The sequence below is a fragment of the Rana temporaria genome, chromosome 3 (assembly GCF_905171775.1).
Source record: "Rana temporaria chromosome 3, aRanTem1.1, whole genome shotgun sequence".
Classification (NCBI taxonomy): domain Eukaryota; kingdom Metazoa; phylum Chordata; class Amphibia; order Anura; family Ranidae; genus Rana; species Rana temporaria.
The window spans coordinates 182,543,688-182,560,717 of NC_053491.1; the positions used below are offsets into that span (position 1 = coordinate 182,543,688).

A 17,030-nucleotide genomic window follows, 5' to 3' on the forward strand; every position below is an offset into this window, starting at 1 on the left:
GGTGAACATGCGCTGCTCTTGAGCTTTGGGAAAAGACCTGTTGACAGGTAGCTTGTGATCAACAGGTTGCTGACCCCTACCCTAGAGAATACATTTTTTTTTTTATTTTTTTTTTTTTTTTTTTATATTGTGTGTTATTACCGCAGGTCTAGGAAAAGCTCAGTGTAAAATAGTCGGGGTCCATAAATATTGGGACATAGACACAATTCTAATCTTTTTGGCTCTATACACTACCACAATGGATTTGAAATGAAACGAACAAGAAGATGCTTTAACTGCAGACTTTCAGCTTTAATTTGAGGGTATTTACATCCAAATCAGGTGAACGGTGTAGGAATTACAACAGTTTGTATATGTGGCTCCCACTTTTCAAGGGACCAAAAGTAATGGGACACATTAACAATCGTAAATCAAACTTTCACTTTTTAATACTTTGTTGCAAATCCATTGCAGTCAATTACAGCCTGAAGTCTGGAACGCATAGACATCACCAGACACTGGGTTTCATCCCTGATGATGCTCTGCCAGGCCTCTACTGCAACTTTCTTCAGTTCCTGCTTGTTCTTGGGGCATTTTCCCTTCGGCAAGTAAAATGCATGCTCAATCGGATTCAGGTCAGGTGATTGACTTGGCCATTGGAAAGCATTCCACTTCTTTCCCTTAAACTCTGGTTGCTTTCGCAGTATGCTTCAGGTCATTGCCCATCTGCACTGTGAAGCGCCGTCCAATGAGTTCTGAAGCATTCGGCTGACCATGAGCAGATATTGCCCGAAACACTTCAGAATTCATCCTGCTGCTTTTGTCAGCAGTCACATCAATAAATACAAGAGAACCAGTTCCATTGACATGCCCACGCCATGACACTGCCACCACCATGCTTCACTGATGAGGTGGTATGCTTTGGATCATGAGCAGTTCATTTCCTTCTCCAAACTCTTTTCATCACTCTGGTACAAGTTGATCTTGTTTTATGTATTTTATATGTGATGTGGTGACGAGAGGAGTTTCTCGTCTAGTGTAATTTTTTTTTAATGAAGAAACCTAATTGGAAAAATACAAGACCGGAAGTGGTCCTTCCCATACAGGAAGCACATCAGTTTTTTTTTTTTTTTATATCAGTGTCCGCAAGGTGGATGGCACGGTTTGTTGAGCTCTCTGAGCTCCAGGTCTCTATTCCCTCAAACGGTTCCAAAAATGAATCGAGGGATTGACCTATCTGATCCATTTGACAAAGGCTTTTATGCTTAGGAAAATTGTACCCAAGCCTCGTAAAGACTCAAGATCCTGTGAGGTTTTGCCTGTAATGCGACCTCTGGGCGCTGGACCCTGTGGAGTGGAAATCCTGGACACTACAGCGCTAAGGCATTTCCTTCAGGGTGCTGTACAGGTCCAAGGGATTGGACCCTAAACATGAAAAATGTGTTTCTAAGTGGCCCTGTGCCTGAATTGGTAAGTAAAACCCCTTTTTTAGTTTGGGGTGTCCCAGTGATTGTAACAATCAAGCTATCTAAAGGCTGGACACCTGTGTGCGGTGACCATACGGGGGAGTTTTGGGCTAGCTGTGGGTGTTTGCAAAGTGTACTTTTTTTTTGGCTTGTGTCTGGCTATTTTTTATCTGTATGATGGTGCATGACAGTGCATAATTTTTTGCCTTGGTTCACCAAAGTGCACATGTGTTCGCAAGAATGCTGCTGTGCACAGCAGTTGTTTAGTGGCCATGACTCGCGCACAATTTGCAAAAGCGCTGCTGGACTTGGCAGTTTTTTTGGTGGCTATGGCGAACACGGCTTCACAGCACATGCACAGTAGCCTTTATCTGGGTGCACGAAGATTTGCGTCGTACGCGAATACAGCCATGCTTGGACCACGCACAGAACGTCCAGCGCACACCCAGCTTATTTAAGCTGTGTAAGCCAAGCATGTGGGGCTTCCAGGCAGCTGTGGGACACAGCAGGCTCTTGCATTGGTTCAGTTCTCCTTACCCGGCGTGAGTCACCAAGTGTTGCTTAGCAGGCTAAAGGTGCATAGCAGGATTGTTACTTAGGGGCTTGGTGAGCCATATTAAAGAGTGGGGAAGAACTAAATGCCAAGGATTCTGTGGAGGGCCTGGTAGATGAGTCTGCTTCTGAGATATGTGGACCAGAAGATGTCCAGTTGGTATCTGCCTCTCAGTTGCAGAGGCTTTTGATCCAGACTCTTACCGAGATGGTATGTTCTGCCTTTAAGTCACATCCAGCAGAGGTTTCTGGTCCTCTTTGGGGTCTCTGAGGCCTCCTCAGGCCACACAGGCTTTCCCATTGCACTCACTGTTGGAACAGGCGGTGTATGCTGATTGGGTACGTCTTGACAGGATTTTCGTTCCGTCTAAGAGGTTTTCCCTTTTATATCCCATGAAGGAAAAGTTAGATGCAGCAGTCTTTTCCTTAAACGAGAACTTAACTTGTCCGGTGAATAACACACAGGGCTTGAAGGACACTGTTGACAAAAAACCGGAGTCACTAAGGCTTCCTTTTCTTTGGCCAGTTTAGCCATTAACCCAGCTGTTGTAGCAATTGGAGTCTGCCAGTCCTTTAAAGGATCAGGTCAGACGGCCTGACAGGCCTAAACAGGAGTATGATCCTGCTGAAAGCAGAGCAGATATATCTTGAGTGCTGTGTTTTGCTGTTGATGCCTTTTTAAAGGATTCCATACAGCAGGTTACTCATGTTGGTTCTGTCTGTACCAATATGACTTAAGAACTGGTCAGCTGAGCTTCCTTGTAAGAAGTTATTGGTAGGGTCCCCCTTTCATGGGGAACGTTTGGTGATTTGGACCAATATATCCCAAATATTTCCTGAGGGAAGAGCTCTCTACTTCCTGTGAAGAGAAAGGCCAGGCGTCCCTTGTTTAAAGCCTCAAAGACCATTTCCTTGGGTGTCTCAGCGCCAAGGCAGTTCTGCCGCCAACAGGACGTTGGAGCCAGGGGCAAGCCACAGGGCCAGAAGAAACCCTGTCTCCAAAATTCTTCTAAGCCCGGGACCAAGCCCTCCTATCGGGTGGGGGGAGGCTGCTGCACTTTTGTAGGCATTTGGAGAACAATAGTTTAGGATGAGTGGGTCTCCTTGACAATATCCCGTGGTTACAAGCTGGAATTACAGGGGTTTCCCCCCTCAGGTTTCGAAGATCCAGCGTTCCCTCTGATCCTCCAAAGAGAAACGTATTGTTTCAAGCACTAGATCATTTAGTGCATCAGAGAGTGAGTATAAAGGTTCCTGTATCCAAAAGGGCGTTGAGTTTTATGTAAACTTGTTTATGGGGACACAAGGCCCATATTTGGATCCAAGATCTCTGAACCAGTATCAATCCATCCAAAAAGTCTGTCCACTCAGTAGCCTTGCTCCAGATGGGTGATTTTTTATTTTTTTTGCCTCCATCGATATTAACGTACCCATCTTTCAACCTCAACAGAGGTTCCTGCGTTTTTTTTATTTCAATTTTTTATTTTGTTTTTTAGTAAAGGAACATCCTTTTTAGTTTGGCTCTGCCCTTCAGGCTTGCCACAGCTCCCTGGGTGTTCACAAAGTTCCTAGCAACCGTATTGGGTCTTTTTTAAGTGCTCAGGGAATCTTGGTGCTTGGGTACCTGGACGACCTCCTGCTCAGAGATCACTTGCCTACAGGCTCTAGAACAGAGCATAGCCTGCACAGTGCGGTATTTAGAAAGCTTGGGCTTGTTCATAAATACCGAAAGTCAGCCTTGAGACTAGCTCAAAGTCTGAAGTATCTAGGTCTGATCCTAGATATGGTCCAGGCAAGGATTTTTTTTTCCACCCGTAAGGATCTCTGCCCTAAGGGACCAGGTGCGGCAGTCAAGGGGCACCAGACAACCCTCCATTCGGCTCTGTATGAGTCTTTTGGGAGGGATGGTGTCCTCCTTCGAGGCAGGGCCCTATGCCCAGTTCTATGCCAGGCCTATGCAACAAGACATTTTGTTGGCTTGGAACAGGAGAGGGCAGGCCCTGGATTATCCCATGTTCTTCCTAATATCGTGGAGAGTACGGACCACAGATGCCAGTCTCTCGGGCTAGGGAGTGACCCTAGATGGGCGGACGGCTTAGGGGAGATGGCCAAGGACAGAAGATACCCTGTCCATCAACATCCTGGAGTTGCAGGCAGTACATCTGGCCCTAGGGTCCTGGACGGTGGAGCTATAGGACTGCCTTATCACTGTTCAGTCCGACAGTGCCAGTGCAGTGGCCTATATAACACACCAGGGTGGTACCAGAAGTCGTTCAGCTCTGAAGGAGGTGAACCACATACTAGCCTGGGCAGAGGGACATGTGGCGGTTCATATCCTGGGGGTAGAGAACTGGAGGGCAGATCATCTTAACCACCAGCAGATCTGCCCGAGGTAATGGGCCATACACCCGAGTGTGTTACAGGAACTTTGCCAGCGTTTGAGATGGCACCAGCCTGGCCCAGAAGGCCCTGGTTCCCAGAGTTCATGAGATTGTCAATAGACGGGCCATGAACTCTTCCGCGCCCCCGAACTACTGTCTCAAGGTCCTATATTCCACCCCAATTTGCAGTCTCTAAATTTGACGGCATGGGAAGCCAGAGTGTTAAAGGATCATGGCATCTTAATACTAATGTTGTCTACCCTAGGGGTTGCTAGGAAAGCAGCCACTAGGAAGATCTATCATAAAGTCAAGGAAGACCTATATTGCTTGGTATGAAGCCAGAAAATGGACGACTCGGAAATATGTAATCGGGAGTATTCTCTTTTCCACAGTCGGCTGTGGAAATCCGATTGGCCTGGAATCAGAAGGTCAGATTCTGGCCCTGTCAGTTTTCTTCCAAAGGTCTTTTTACCAAAGGTGGTGTCGGCCTTTCGTTAAAATCAGGACACTGTTTTGCCCTTTTTTTTTTTCTCTCAGCCTCGTTCGGCAGAAGAGAGACGACTTAATGTAGTCGTCTCTCTTCTGCCGAACGAGGCTGAGAGAAAAAAAAAAAGGGCAAAACAGTGTGGATGTTATCCGGGCAGTCCGAGTTTGTCTAGATCTGTGGCGATCCGAGAGGATCAGACTCCTTTTTTGTTTTACCAGAAGCAGCCAAGAAGGGGCAGGAAGCTTCCATTGCCAATTGGGTCTCAGTTGGTCATTCAGGCCTATGGTCTAAAAAGCTACAAAACTGAAGTACTTCCTGTATGGGAGCAGCTATATAGGGGATCACTTGCTGTCCAAGACTGGATTCACATCTATGCATTTTTAGTGCTTTTTGCATTTTGCAGATTTGCACTACAGAACGTGTTCCATAGAAAACCATGGTAAATGGACTGTAGTGCAAAAAGAGCTAAAAATGCATAATGTGAATCCAGCCTTAGACTTTGTCAGTGTCTGTTCACCTAGAGATGGCTTATGACACGGTAGGTAATTTATTATTGGCCTAACTCTGTGTCCTGTACACATGTTTTCTGTATCCCCAACATGGCTTCTTACAAACTTCAAAGAGGACTTCTTATGGCTTTCTTTCATCAATGGGTTTCTTCTAGCTATCCTATCATAAATGCCAGATTTTTGGAGTGCATGACTAATAGTTGTCCTGTGGACAGATTCTCCCATCTGAGCTGTGGATCTCTGCAGCTCCTCAAGAGTGACCATGAGCCTCTTAAAGCGGGATTCCACCCGCAAATTTTTATTTTTTTTAAAGTCAGCATCTAACACTGTAGCTGCTGACTTTTAATAAGGATGCTTACCTGTCCTAGGCACCCATGATGATGGGCCCTGACGACGATTGCTCGGTCCTGGCGCCTCCATCCTGAAGGGCAGTGAAGCCTTACTGCGCATGTGCGACTCGGACGGCACTTTGTGAATAGGTGGCTCTCTCCTGCGATACACACAGTTCCCAGAAGGCAGTGCGCCCCATTCACCAGAAGATACCGCGATGGCCGAGGAAGTAGACGACCGCTGGTGGAGGAAGAGGAGCTAGTTTTGCATAGCAACAACCCTTTCTGGTGAGTAATTTTTTTAGGTAAACGCAGATAATGCAGCTATCTATGCCCAGAGGTGGGAGCAAATGCATTTATTAAATGGGTATCTGCTCCCCCCTGAAAGGTGCCAAATGTCACACCGGAGGGGGGGGGGGTGTATTCCGAAAACGGAAGTTCCATTTTTGGGTGGAACTCCGCTTAAATGCCTAGTTCATTTTATCAGTTTTATTTTCCCCTAAACTAGCCCACAGTTCCCCTCCAAATGTATACCTACAGTGCATTTATAAAGTATTCAGTATTCAGACCCCCCCTATCTTTTTTAATTTTATGTTGCAGCCTGATGCAGCATTTTTTTTTGTCCCCCCCCCCCCCCTCCTTCCCATGTGGGTGCAGCCCCGCTCTTTGTAAATGGTCCTGCGGGCTTCTGGAACCTGTGTCCCAGAGGCTGTGGAGGAAAATGGGGTCAAACATCCTCGTAGATCGCTGCGACGATCTGACCCAGAAGTGGGCGCGGGTACCTATCAAAACCATCCATTCAGCTTCCCCCTCAACCGTGACCAGCCTCCCAGTCCCTTCTGCTAAAAAACACCCCCACAGCATGATGCTGCCACCGCCATGCTTCACTGTTTGGTTAGTATTTGGCAGGTGATGAGCGGTGCCTAGTTTCCTCTGAACAGAACTTTTAAAATTGAGGCCAAACAATTCAATCTTGGTTTTATTAGACTAGACTTGTTCCTCAGTCTGAGTGTCCTTTAGGTGCTTTTTTTTGCAGGCTTTTATGTGTTTTGCACTGAGAGGTTTCAGTCTAGCCACTCTTGTCATAAAGTCCTGATTGGTGGAGGGCTGCAGTAATGGTGGTTCTGGAACATTGTCCCATCTCCGCAAAGGATCTTTGGAGCTCAGTCAGCGACTATCGGATTCTTGGACACCTTTTACGAATGCCCTTCTCTCCCCTTGCCCAGTTTGGCTGAGTGAACTGCTCTTGGAAGATTCCTGGTTGTGCCAGATGCCTTCCATTTGATAATTATGGGTGCCACTGTGCTCTTGGAATCCTTTGGTGTGGCAGAATTGTTTTTGTAGCCTTCCCCAGATCTGTGCCTTGCAATAATCTTGTCTCCTTTTTGACCTCATGGCTTTTTCTCTGATACAGTATGAATTGTCAACTGTGTGGCCTTTTTATAGAGAGATGTTTGCCTTTCCAAATCGAGCCCAATCAATATGCTTAATTTGCCACAGGTGGACTCCTATCAAGGTGTAGAAATCTCTCTGCAACGATCGAGATGAAAGGCATCTGAGATAAATTTCAAGTGTTGCAAAGGGTCTAAATACTTATGTGATATTTCAGTTTTGGCTTTTGTGTACATTTGGTAACCTCTCTAAAATTCTGTTTTTCGCTTTGTCATGAGGTACTGAGGGTAAGTTAATGAGAAAAAAATAAAATGTTAAAGGGGTTGTAAAGGTTCGTCTTTTATTTTCTAAATTGGTTCCTTTAAGCCAGTGTTTCTCAATTCCAGTCCTCAGGCCCCCCCAACAGGTCAGGTTTTCAGGATTTCCCTCAGATGAAAAGGCTGTGGTGATTACTAAGGCAGTGAAACTGATCAAATCACCTGTGCAAAATAATGTAAATCCTGAAAACCTGACCTGTTGGGGGGGCCTGAGGACTGGAATTGAGAAACACTGTTTTAAGCCAATGTATTGTTTCACTAACCTTTTCCTTCGATTTCCCTTCTAAATGTTTTTTTTCTTTGTTTGAATTTCTCACTTCCTGTAAGCTTTCCACCATCATCCGAGCGGTGGAAAGTCATTTAGAACAGCTTACTGAACACCTTACTGAGGAGGAACAGGAAGTGAGAAATTCAGACAAAGAACAAACAAAGAAAAAAAAACATTTAGAAGGGAAATTGAAGGAAAATGTAAGTGAACCAACAATGCACTAGCTTAAAGGAACCTATTTAGAAAATAAACTAACCTTTACAACCCCTTTAACTGTATTAGCCTACAACATAACCTTAGAAAAAGTGAATACTTAATGAAATGCACTGTACTTTGGCTGCAAGCCGTAAATGTTTATATTTAGCACCACAAGTTGCACTGGTCTGGCCACGCCTGCACATTACATCCCCAAAGGCTTCTATGGAGCTTTGTCCTGAAAGGAAACTGCCCTATATCAGTCTCTGGTGCTGTAATGTGCCCAGGAGAGACTTGTGGAGCTGGGTGTAAAAACCAGAGGCAGCTACTGATAGATCAAGGTTGTTGTACATCTGTGGAGGGTGGGTTAGTTTAGGTCACAGCCAAAAGGATAAGTGCACTTTGTCTTTAATGTGCAGTTACCCTTTAAAGGAAGACAGTCATAAGAGAAACACGAGGGTTGCACTTTTGATATCCCTATTATATTGGTCACTGTTCTCCGTGCTGGAGCCCTGACATAGGAAGCAAAGCCCTGCTTCAATCAAGATGGCTGCCTCCACACAGAAACCATGTGCTGTCAGACATGAAAATTCCTTAATGGGTTAAATAGCTGGGGGAGACCACAGGCACTTCTGGTGACTAGCCATTTTTTCTCTCTGCTTTTTTTTTATTTTTTGGGGCACAGCTTTCGAAAGTTTAGTTCCTTTTTAAGAAGTTGGTTGAATTAGTTATTCACTACAATAAAAAAAAGGGCTTTGATTCCTAGGATCAAATCTGATTTTGGCCTTCACCTCTAATCTGCACTTGCAAAAAAAAAAAAAATTGGTTGCTGTAGACCGCACGTCTATGTGGTTCAGGTTCACACCCCCTTTTTAAAGGAAAAAAATATTAAGTAGTGGTACTAAAGGTTTCAGTAATTCCCAGCATGTTTTTGGAAATGAGCAGTTTAGTTTTGGGTATATTTATAATGTTGGTTTCTTTCTTTTAGGTATTTAATTAGTCAAGGAGCAAACGTAGGCGCAGTAAATAGTGAAGGAGACACTCCACTAGACATTGCCGAGGAAGAGGCAATGGAGGAACTGCTTCAAAATGAAGTCAACCGTCTAGGTAACAAGCTTATTTGTTACTTTGAATATATAATTGGCGTAATTGCTGTAACTGATGAAACAATACATGGGCATTGGATCTCTTTTGTGCAGAGCACTTGTCCAGAATTTGAAGAGGGTAAACAAAAAACTTTTTAGAAGACATTTTCTTTCTACTGTAATGTGGCGTGTTTAATGGTGAAGAGGAATAGATGCATGTAAATTGTGTGGTGGAAGATTTTCTTAACTCTAGAAAAGATGGATAAAAATTGTAAGCATAATCTAAATTGGATCTTTTTATGCAAGTTAATAGACCTGATTTATAAAGTGTTACAATTTTTACTGTTTTTTTTTTTTTTGGGCAGTAAATGGTTATATAACACTACTAGGCATGGTGCAGATGTGTTTTGGTGCACATTAGCAAATGTGTTTAAAGTATATCTAAAGCCAAGAACAAAAATCAAATTTTTCAGCTTCATATGTCCTTATATATGGACACTGGATTGGATTTTTTTTTTTTTTTACCTTTTTAGGCTATTTACTTTTTCTGCAAGTACAGATGTGGACCTTGAATTCGAGTGGTAGTATTACTTTCTGTGGATTGAACTAAGATCTCAAACAAATGGTCTCTTGGGTATTGTAAATTGCAAAGCGGTGTTTCTCTGTAATAGAGAAGTGGTGGAAATGTTTAGGGCCGTAACAACTAATCGATTAATCGAAAACTAATCGATTATGAAATTAATCGATTACAATTTTCATAATCGATTTATCGGCCAGTAACATAATGGGGTTAAAACAAGAAAAAATAGCCCTTTATAGTACAAAAAAGAGCAAATCGCTACTGTAAATATTACTTTCACTGTCCCACAGTAAAAAAATGAACCCCTTACAGTAGAGATTATTTGCTCTTTTTGTACTTATTTTTGTTTTTTTAACCACATTATGTTGCTAAACATCTCAGGCCTGGGTTCACATCTCTGTTTTTTGGTGCTTTTTTCAGAAACACACTACAGTTCATTTACATGTTTTCCTATGGGACACGTTCACATTCATGATTTTTTTCCAGCTGCTGCGTATTTGGAAAAGGCAAGGACTTTTTAACGCAAAATGGTGCTATTTTTTTGTTTTTTGGTTCAATATACTTCAATGGAGAAGATGCAGGAAAGCATGTAATGTGTTTTTGCGGCAATTTGTGTTTTGTAATCTGCCCAACAAGAAATTGGCCCAAAAAAAAAAATGTAATTTTTGAAGGCTATTATCCGATTAATCAAAACAATAATCGGCCAACTAATCGATTATGAAAATAATCGTTAGTTGCAGCCCTAGAAATGTTTGTAATCCTGATCAGGAGAGCAGCTGGCAGCTGGCTCTCAACTCCTGTCCTCAGGCCCCCTTAACAGGCCAGGTTTGCAAGATAACTGAAATGCATCACAGCTGATATAATTTGCTGCTCTGTGGTTGCAGCATTCTAGTCTGCATCTTCCCAAGGTAATACATACAATTTGGCCCGTTAGTGGGTCCTGAGGACAGGAGTTGAGAACCACTGCCATACATTATGTCATTTTTTTTAGTTCAATTTCCCTTAGATTTACCTTAAACCATGTAGTGCAAGGGCCTGCATGATTGCATTCAAATTGAAAGTATTTAAAGCGGGAGTTCACCCAATTAGTTTTTTTTTTTTTTTTCTTTTCCCCTTAGATTCCTGCTCGTTTTGTGTAGGGGAATCGGCTAGTTGTTTTAAAATATGAGCCGTACTTACCGTTTTCGAGATGCATCTTCTCCGTCGCTTCCGGGTATGGGTCTTCGGGAGCGGGCGTTCCTTCTTGATTGACAGTCTTCCGAGAGGCTTCCGACGGTCGCATCCATCACGTCACTAGTAGCTGAAAGAAGCCGAACGTCTGTGCGGCTCTATACTGTGCCTGCGCACCGACGTTCGGCTTCTTTCGGAAAATCGTGATGCGATGGATGCGACCGTCGGAAGCCGCTCGGAAGACTGTCAATCAAAATAGGAACGCCCAGTCCCGCAGCCCATACCCGGAAGCGACGGAGAAGATGCATCTCGTAAACGGTAAGTATGGATCATATTTTAAAACAACTAGACGATTCCCGTAGACAAAACGAGCATGAAGCGAAGGGGAAAAAGTGTCATGTGCGGGTGAACCTCCGCTTTAAGTTTAACCTAATATTTTTTGTAAATCTAAAGAAAAATTGTATAATCCATGGCCAAGGGTGAAAATCTGTCCCTTGATAAAGTGAAAGACCGTTGTCACCCTATGAAGATTAATGTTGGCAGGAGCATCAGATAAAAAAGGGAAAGCCTTAATACACCCACCATATTTTAAAAACTAATACTTTTATATATTTTTGCATTTCGATGCACTCTAATGCATCCCTCAACTTGCATATCGAAAGCCAGGTACACACAGATAAAGGTTCCCAAAAACCTTCAGGTGAAAGGGAACCTGAACGCAGCCCTCCATTCTCCTGGGGGAGGGTCTGTTTTTTCCATACGGCTCTGACTCCATCTTTCAAGTATTCGTGTTTACTTCTGGGGCACCTTCCTGCTGTTATTTATGGCAAGGGAGGAATTCACATCTATTGCTGAGGAACAGCAGCAGCTTACTGTGATGCTTGCAGGGTTCGACTGCCTTGGTCCCAAACTGAAGTGGTTTTTATTTAACTCCAACTCCTATTCTAGCTACCCTGTGAAAGGAGGGCGTGTATGCTTGCCTATTCTGAAGGCGGTCCAGTCACATGATCCCAGTGGCAGCTTCAGGCTAGGGATCAGACAACAGATGCCCTCTAAGTCTATGGGTGACTTCACCACACAGTCAATGCCGTTGCAGCCATTGTTGGTGATTTTTCTCCTCTCCCCTGAAGCTGGTCAGATCATGTTACCCGACCAGGGTGCCTTTAGAATAAGTACAGTAAAACCTTGGTTTGAGAGCGTTTTGTAAGACCAGCAACATTTTTAATAAATATTGACTTGATATACAAGCAATGTCTTAATATAAGAGTAGCATCACGTCACAACTGAGTATAAAAGAGGAGAGGAGCCTCCAAGTGCAGCAATATGGTTACATTTAATGAAGGTGCAATATTTAGAAACTTGCATGGTTTATAATTAAAACGGGCACATCTAAGTATGCAGGCATCCGGGGTAAAGCTGTCCACATAGACCATCCTCTGCACCGTCATTGACATCTTCCCTTCCATGCATGCTTCCCGGTCACAATTGCAGTCTAATAGTGGTGAGAGCTGGCGGTGAGGAGGTTATTGGTCTGTGTGTGGCCGGTTCCCCCCCCCCCCGATGCCTACATACTTGGATGTGCCTCTTTTATTCATTGTCCATGTGAGTTGCTAAATGTTTTAGTTTTGATTAAATATAACCATATTGCTACACTTAGAGGTGCCTCTCTTCTCTTTTATACTCTGTAGCTCCTGCTGGATTTTGCTTCTAATCCCCTTGTGGAGGCTTCCATTTGTGGATGGACATTTTATGGTTACACAACCTATCGCATTACTGTAATCTTTTTATATGGACTATAAAATGAAGGACTTATGAATAAATGATTGTGGAACAAATTATTTGAGTTTCCATTTCTTATGGGGAAATTTGATATAAGAGTGATTTGGATTACAAGCATGTTTCCGGAACAAATTATGCTTGCAATCCAAGGTTTTACTGTATATACATTGTCCTTTTTACATGGTAGTTGGCATAGGAGTTAGAAAGGTTGTTTGGAAAGCTTGGACTTGCACTTTAAGGTCTCTGTTCCTTGCATGTTTGGGGGGGGGGGGGGGGGGGGATATTTTCCATGTTCTCAGCTTCTCAGTGGACTTCTTTAATAGTGCTCTAGGGCAGTTAAAAAAATTAAAATTTGCACACGTGAAAATGTGCATTTTTGGCCATAAAATTGTGTAAACCCTCCGAACTTTATATAAAAACGTAGGGTTCAAAAACTCATTCCTTTTGCCAGTCTCTGGCCTTGGACTTGAAGCTCAGGTCCCAGTTCTTTGAGAAACCATGAACTTTTAGGCTGGGTTCACACTACTACACTACTTTCATCCTACTTTGCTCTGTGTTCAATGTTTCCCTATGAGAGCGTCTTGTAGCGTCCTACACAAGTCGGTCCGACTTTGAAAATGCTCCCTGTACTACTTTTGGTCCTACATTGATCCTACTTCAGGCCCATTGAATATCATTGAAGTCGGACCAAAGTAGTATCCTGTTCATGAAAGTAGGATGGATGTAGGACCAATGTAGGATAAATGTAGGACCAATGTAGCAGAGCAAAGTAGGATGAAAGTAGTGTAGTAGTGTGAACCCAGCCTATGCCTGGAAACAAGTCCTCTACACAATGAAGGGGCACACCCATTTCTCAGGTGGGAGGATGTTTGCAGAGGAATTGGCAGGGAGAGCTTGCAGACAAGTGGCTCGTGATTACAGGCGGTACATTTTTTTTTTTTTTTTTAGAGCATCCCCCTGCATGCTTTATGCTTTTGTAATGATTTTGAATCCACAAAGATTTATTTATATATCATTTTTTATTTTTTTTAATTGGTGGATACCAAAGATGCTTATTTGCACGTTCCAATCTTTCCACCTGACCAACGGTTCTTGTGGATTTCAGTGGAGGACCATCAGTGTTTTTGTTTTGGCACTTCTATTTGGCCTGTCCAACTTGCATCTGGGGGAGCAATTCACTTCTATACCAAGGTGTCTCAAACAGTGCACACAATGGAGAGGTTCAGATGGGATCTGAATTTACTGAAGTCACCTTAACCAAACCCAGAGGTTGCGATATTTAAGGTGTATTTAGGACCCTAGATACCATCCAGGTGAGAGGGACTCTCCCTCTGGGCTCAGGTGGACTTGCTCAAGACGAATTTCTCAGTTTGCTATTGCATGAAGGTTCTGGAATGGTAGCCTCGTTTGCTCAGTTTATTCCAAGCACCGCCAATGGAATGTCTTGTTTGGCAACAGGAGGACGTTGTCCTTAGAGTCCCTGATGTAATTAAAACGTCAGCTTGAGACTGTCCCTGGAGTAGTGGATCTCCTCATAGAATCTTTCCTTCCATTATTCTGAAGGGTCCTTGATGAGCTGGGGTGGTGTTCTGGCTAACCTCGGTCCAGGGAACTTCACATTGTCCTACTGCATTGGTCAGTGCAGCTGAAGGGTCTAAACTGACAATGCCATGGCCGTGGCATACTTGAATCAATAAGCAAGCTTGGGTTGGGTTTCTCAATAGGAAGTGGATCTTATGCTGCTTGGGAATAATTCCATGTTTCCTCACCATTTGCTGTTATAGCTTCCACGTTGCTGGATTTGCATGCGATTCCAGTGATTCTCCTTACCCCAGACTGGCCCAGGAGGAGAACATGGTATTCTGACATTGTTTCCCATGTCTGTGGAACACAATTTGGATCCTTCTGGATCGATTGACCTTTTTGCTTTAATAACAGGACTCCTAAAGCCAGGGGAGTCTCTAATTCAGTCACTTCTCCCCTACTGAAGGCTTGGAAGGTGACTTCAAGGGAGATTTACTATTCAAATTTGTAAACCTAATTTTGCTTGGTGTGAAGCTAGGGGGAGTTTTTTCTCAAAAGTATGTCATAAGTCACATCCTGTGCTGTCAGTTACCTGAAGTCTACTGCTACAATAAGTCAGATTGCCTCTTTGCGCTTCCTGAAGGCCCAAGTTGGTGTCTTGCAGCCTCTGGTTATTCTGACATTACAGCCTATTCCATTCTCTGTGTCCTGTTTGACTCTGTGTGGCTGGACCCTCTCCTCTCTCGCCTTAGGTTTTCATGCAAAATCCTATGCCCCAAATTACCCAGTTATTGACTGCAGACACCACAAGCACACTCCCACAGCCATCTTCCGCAGATTCTGTAGCTGATCTGCCCAGCCTTGGCTTCTCCTGAGTCATCAGTTGCAGATACTGTTTGTGTTGCTCCAGTCCTTGACTAATGAACTTGCTCCTGAGGAGTTGCAGGCTACTACTTTTCGCTTCTTGGTAAAAGGCTCCGTCGGCTACAAATGATGCACCACTCTTATTGATGTGCACCACTATGAAATGTAATTTTACCAGTGCCAGAAGTGGCCTATCCTTGCTGTGTATCCAGCAGTTTCATGCCTTAACAGCCCGATTACCATTCTGGTGAGAGACGAGCATGTTTTTAAAGTGGAGTTCCACCCAAAAGTGGCCCCCTTACATTTGGCATGTGAGGTTTTTTGGTTGAGGGGGGGGGCGACGACTGTTGCCTAGCTACCTAGGTGACTCCCCGTCCTCTCTCCCCTCCCTGCAATCTTTTGGGACACTTAACAGGTCCAAGATTTCCTGGCCACTGAGAAGGCGCTGTGTGCACACCTGGCTGTGAAGCCTCAAGCTGTCACAGCTGGGTGCCCACTCTTGCTATGCCAGCACGGCGGAGAGGGTGAGGAGCTTTTGTAGCGGCTGACTTTTGCTCTATTTTTTTCCGCGTCGTTTTTCACGTCGTCCTTTTTCACGTCGTGAAAAATGGTCGTGTGTAGGCTTTAACAACGTGAAAAAAATGCGCATGCTCAGAAGCAAGTTATGAGACGGGAGCGCTCGTTCTGGTAAAACTAGCGTTCGTAATGGAGATGGCGCATTCGTCACGCTGTAACAGACTGAAAAGCACGAAGACAGAAAAGCGCGAATTGTCTCTCACCAAACTTTTACTAATTCGAAATCAGCAAAAGCAGCCCCAAGGGTGGCGCCATCTGAATGGAACTTCCCCTTTATAGTGCCGTCTTACGTCACCACGCTTTGTTAGAGCTTTTTTTTTTTTCATGACCGTGTGTAGGCAAGGCAGGCTTGACCAGAATCTTGTTGGGGGGGGGGGGGGGGGGGGGGGGAGAAACGTAGTTTTTTCTAGACCATTAAAAATGGTCGTGTGTACGCGGCATTAGAATCCGAATATTCTGCATGGAATTTACCAAATGTGTCGTTGCTTGCTTTTACCAGAATGTCATGGCTTCTGTGGACATTTACTTTTTTTGGCTTACTTGTTCCCATCTTTAGAGCAAATCATTGATTGTATTCCAGGTATTTGTATAACGCCAACAATTATGCAGCACTGCACACACGCATTTACATCAGGCCCTGCCTCACAAGCCTACCTTTTAAGTCTTTTGGAGTGTTAAAGGGAACCAGAATACCTTGGGAGAACACGTATTGTTTTTTGCATGGGTTTTAAATAAGGACCCTAGTGCTCCAAGGCAGAATTCCTAACCTCTTTGCCACTTTGATTCCCTAATTTTGCAGTTAGGCCCCTGCACTACCAGTTTTTGGCCCTAGACTTTGGCCTCTAGTTTGCACTTCAAGTATTGGAGACTACTAGCCCCGCTCTGCTGTGTTATGACTTCCTCTTTGAAGGGTGCTTAGATGATCTCCTGTCTATGGAAGAATAATAGTAGGCTATTTCAGATAATATGAAGACTATAGTGATTCTGTTGGATTCTAAACCTTCAGAAGGCAATAAAATGTACTTTTTATTTGGATTATATGGGTCTTGTCCTGGGCACAAATCAAGCCAGTGTGTTCTTTTCTAAGGAGAAATTTCACACGCTCCAGTCTCAGGTTCATACTCTGCTGTCTAGGACCCATCTCGCACTCAGATTTGCCAAGTTTTCAGCCAGGCCTAGACAATTCAACATTATGCTGCTGTTACAATCAATTCAGTCTCTGGACAGTCTTATTTGTCTCGCTGAGGACCTGGTGGCTCTGGAATCTGTTTCTGGAGACAGAAATCCCATTTTCCTTTTGAAGGATCCTCACAATGGATGCCACCCTGTCGAGCTGGGAACGTGATGGAGTAATCTAGTCTCCCTACTGATTAACCATCTGGAACTTTTGGCAATTTGGCTATGCAGCATTGGACCATCCTACTTGCAGGTTCATCAAATCTGGATTCAATCAGAAAGCACCGCTGGGGTGGTGTACATTAATCATGGACTGACCCAGAAGTTCTGCTGTGGCAACTGATCCTGACCTGGGCAAAACTTCACACTCCAGACTTGTCCGCCATGTACATTCCACGTGT

The 17,030-nt window shown here is 44.0% G+C and overlaps 1 protein-coding gene across 3 annotated transcripts in view; it reads left to right on the top strand.

The window, feature by feature from the left end:
• PPP1R12A (protein phosphatase 1 regulatory subunit 12A) overlaps positions 1 to 17,030 on the top strand; it is a 184,489-nt gene that overhangs the window by 52,401 nt on the left and 115,058 nt on the right. For all 3 annotated transcript variants that reach the window (XR_005747912.1, XR_005747913.1, XM_040343930.1), the window contains exon 3: positions 8,864 to 8,982. Coding sequence is in view for 1 of the 3 variants with exons in the window: in XM_040343930.1 (XP_040199864.1) it covers positions 8,864 to 8,982 (119 nt within the window). In the remaining 2 variants the exon portion in view is untranslated. The remainder of the gene's footprint in view (positions 1 to 8,863; positions 8,983 to 17,030) is intronic.